The sequence below is a fragment of the Nanorana parkeri genome, unplaced genomic scaffold, assembly GCF_000935625.1.
Source record: "Nanorana parkeri isolate BGI_ZX_2015 unplaced genomic scaffold, ASM93562v1 scaffold83, whole genome shotgun sequence".
In the NCBI taxonomy this organism is placed as follows: domain Eukaryota; kingdom Metazoa; phylum Chordata; class Amphibia; order Anura; family Dicroglossidae; genus Nanorana; species Nanorana parkeri.
In genome coordinates this window covers 1,637,880-1,640,954 of record NW_017306351.1, presented here as the reverse complement: position 1 = coordinate 1,640,954, position 3,075 = coordinate 1,637,880, and the positions used below count along the sequence as shown (strand labels likewise).

Here is a 3,075-nt window from a genome sequence, read left to right as displayed (position 1 = left end):
AGTATGCATCTATTAAAAAGTTTAGACTTGCATTAGGACTACAAGTGAGGAGGATGATTGTTGAAGACTAAAGAGCAACCAAAGCTCACAGAAAGTCTGTGTTAAGGATTCAGGTTAAAATTAATATTATTATTTCTTTTTGTCTTCACTGTTGCAAGTGTGCTAATAAACTCACACTCCATTCCCTGTTCCCTGCTCCTCACTCCCCTGCTCTCTGATTTTCATTCCCCCACTCTCTGCTCCTCATTTCCCTGCTTCTCGTTATTTTTTAATAATATTTATTATTTCCAGCCAGCAGGTGGAGCTCTAGGCTTCTTTTTTCATGGTTATCATGCTACAACTAAAGCTGGCCTGAACTCCAACAGTTCAGACTTGCTAACTATAGGGAACATCTAGAAGTGTTCATTGTGCCTAAGCAGTACCCTGAAAATGTACAATTTGCATGAAATTCCACCTGAAAAATAGATGTGTCCTTCCTGGTATTTGAGAGTACCTAGGCACCCCTGTGTTCACAGCCTCATAGTTGTATATCTGCAGTGTGAGAGCTAAGGCACTGTATCTCTGACTACAAGTCTCAGGAGATTTCAATACTGTGCTGCTCACTGTTCATCTTGCTGGAGGCTCTGACACGAGGAAGCAAAGTCCTTCCTCTACCAAGATGGTCATAGATCCTCGTCAATCACAATAAACGACGCCTGCAGACTCGACAAAATAAAAAAAGTCCACTTGCCCACGACAGGTCCGCACCCGCTGCAAAATGACAGGTCCGGGCTGAATGTAAACAAATGGGCAGAGCGAGTCGTGAAGTCACGACTCGCTCCGTCCATTTGTTCTTATTATATGCCAGCTCACTGTCCTTCATTACATGCCAGCTCACTGGGGGTTTCAACAATAAAGGACTGGCTTTTTCAAGGTGTTGTGTGTTTATTTACCATTTTGTTTGCTTGGTGTATATATACATTAGATAGAAAGACAGATAGATAGCAATAAAGGTTAAGAAAGCTTATTTGGATAACAAAAGCAACTGAAAGAGTTGCTGTGTTTCTTTACATTATTGAAGGTATGGAATGTTTGAAATCCAGAAAATGTTTTGTACCTGCGCTGTGCTGCAAGCCCCAGATCCACATGTTTTCACCTTACTCTGTAACTCTCTGGAGACCACACAAAGAAACTCCGGCTGCCCTTCACTGCTGTAACTATATGGGGAGCCCACATTCACCAACTGTAGAGTATAAGAAACAAAAAGAAGCAGTAAAACAGAATGTTTGTGCAATCATCTTAATACCTAAAGAGAGTTGGTTACTTTTCCCATTTCGGTTCTGTTGACAGGCCAGACAACCCTCCGCACCAACTGATACTCACCTACACCACGCTCTGTATATGGAAGAACATGTGGCCTTCTCTCCCTCCTCCCAAGATGCAGTGTCCACACCTGAGTGGCCTCAACACTGTGCAGTGGAGAGGGGAAGAAGATCATGAACCCTGTGAAAGCTCCAATAAAGACTGACTAGGGACATACACAGGAATTAGACCCACACCTAGGGTCTAATCCAGGGGCGGGAAAACCCCAGCCCTCCAGCTGTTGTGCAACTTCAAATCTCATGAGGCATTGCAAGATTCTCGCTGACACAGGTATGATTCCCAGAGGCGGATGCATCTTGGGATTTGTAGTTTCACGACAGCTGGAGGGCTGGAGTTTGCCCACCCCCCGGTCTAAACCCTGTGTAGTGGCAAGGGAGCACAGAAGTATTTTTATAGATTGAATGCATGATGACTGATACAATGATAAAGGTTAAGGCCTTGTTCACACCAAATGCAGAGCAGATCCAGTCAGGTTTCTGCACACGCAGTGCAGTGGGTTGTGCCGCGTTTTTGATGCGTTTTTGCCGCGTTTTTGATGCGTTCAGGGCCGCTTTTGCTAAAAAAAAATGTATTTTTTTTTTAAGTTTAACATGGGCTTTCAGACACTTGCATGCGTTTTTGCTTTTTGCATGCGTTTTTGATGCGTTCCAGAGCAGATCCAGAGCAGGTAAAATAGGGCTTGCCGCAGTTTTTTCACCTGCTCTGGATCTGCACGCTGCGATGTGAACTGGAGGTCAAAATACCATAGGAATACATTGGACGCAGTTTTGATCCGGTCTGCACCTGCTCTGCTCTGGATCTGCTCCGCGCTTGGTGTGAACAAGTCCTTAAGCTCACCACACGCATCACAATATGATTCTACAATCTTCTATAGGTTCAGCATACACATTACAATCTGACCATGTAATCTCTGTCTAATCAACTTCAGATTGGCCAAAATACAAGCACCTACCAAATCTATCCAATCAATGTGTACCCAAACAAGCAGGCCCTTGCATATAGTTATTGGAAGATCTAAAGGAGACTGTACATTTATATTGTAACATGTGTGGTGAGCTTTAGATCTACCAACCAGCATGTAATCCTGTCTGACTGGATAGAAGAGAGTTTAGGTGGGTTTATTGTTCACAGATTGTATGGTCACATTGTAACATGTAAAGTAAGCTCCAGTAAAAACTTTTTTCTAGTTTTTAGTTGACATGGAAAGAGTAAATACAAATAAGTGGATTTTGCTGTTTGTGAGCAAGAAGCAGAAGACCCTTTCACATCTGAGTCCTCCTTCACGTCAGATGCTCGTCCCCCTTCATTTTAGTAGCCCCTTTTCACGTCAGAGCCCCCCTTTAATATCAGACCCCCACCTCTCTTCCAGATTAGAGTTCTCCCTTCACATCAGGAGCCCCCATCATGTCAGAAGCGCTCTTCACATCCGAGTTCTACCATAACACCACAATAAGCAGCTGTGGCAGCATGGCAGAGGGAAGAGGCAAACTTCTGTCCTTTTCTGAATCCTCCCTCCCTGGATTGTCGTTAGATATTCATTTCCATGGTTCTGGCAGCTGGCCTGCACCATGGAAAGGCATGACACTGTGCAAACATTTCAAAGCACCCCTAGGGAAGCCAGAAGGCACACAGGTAGGAAAAGGCTGCTGTAGATACAAAAGATCTGGTGACTTAAGCCCCACCCCTAAACAGGTCACATCTGTTGTTGCGCTG

At 44.2% G+C, this 3,075-nt stretch overlaps 1 protein-coding gene across 1 annotated transcript in view; it reads right to left on the bottom strand.

Moving 5' to 3' along the window:
- The window catches only part of KCTD17 (potassium channel tetramerization domain containing 17), a 34,473-nt gene that overhangs the window by 434 nt on the left and 30,964 nt on the right, over positions 1-3,075 (bottom strand). Inside the window, exon 5 of the mRNA XM_018552309.1 lies at positions 1,097-1,222. Within this exon, the coding sequence (XP_018407811.1) occupies positions 1,097-1,222 (126 nt within the window). The remainder of the gene's footprint in view (positions 1-1,096; positions 1,223-3,075) is intronic.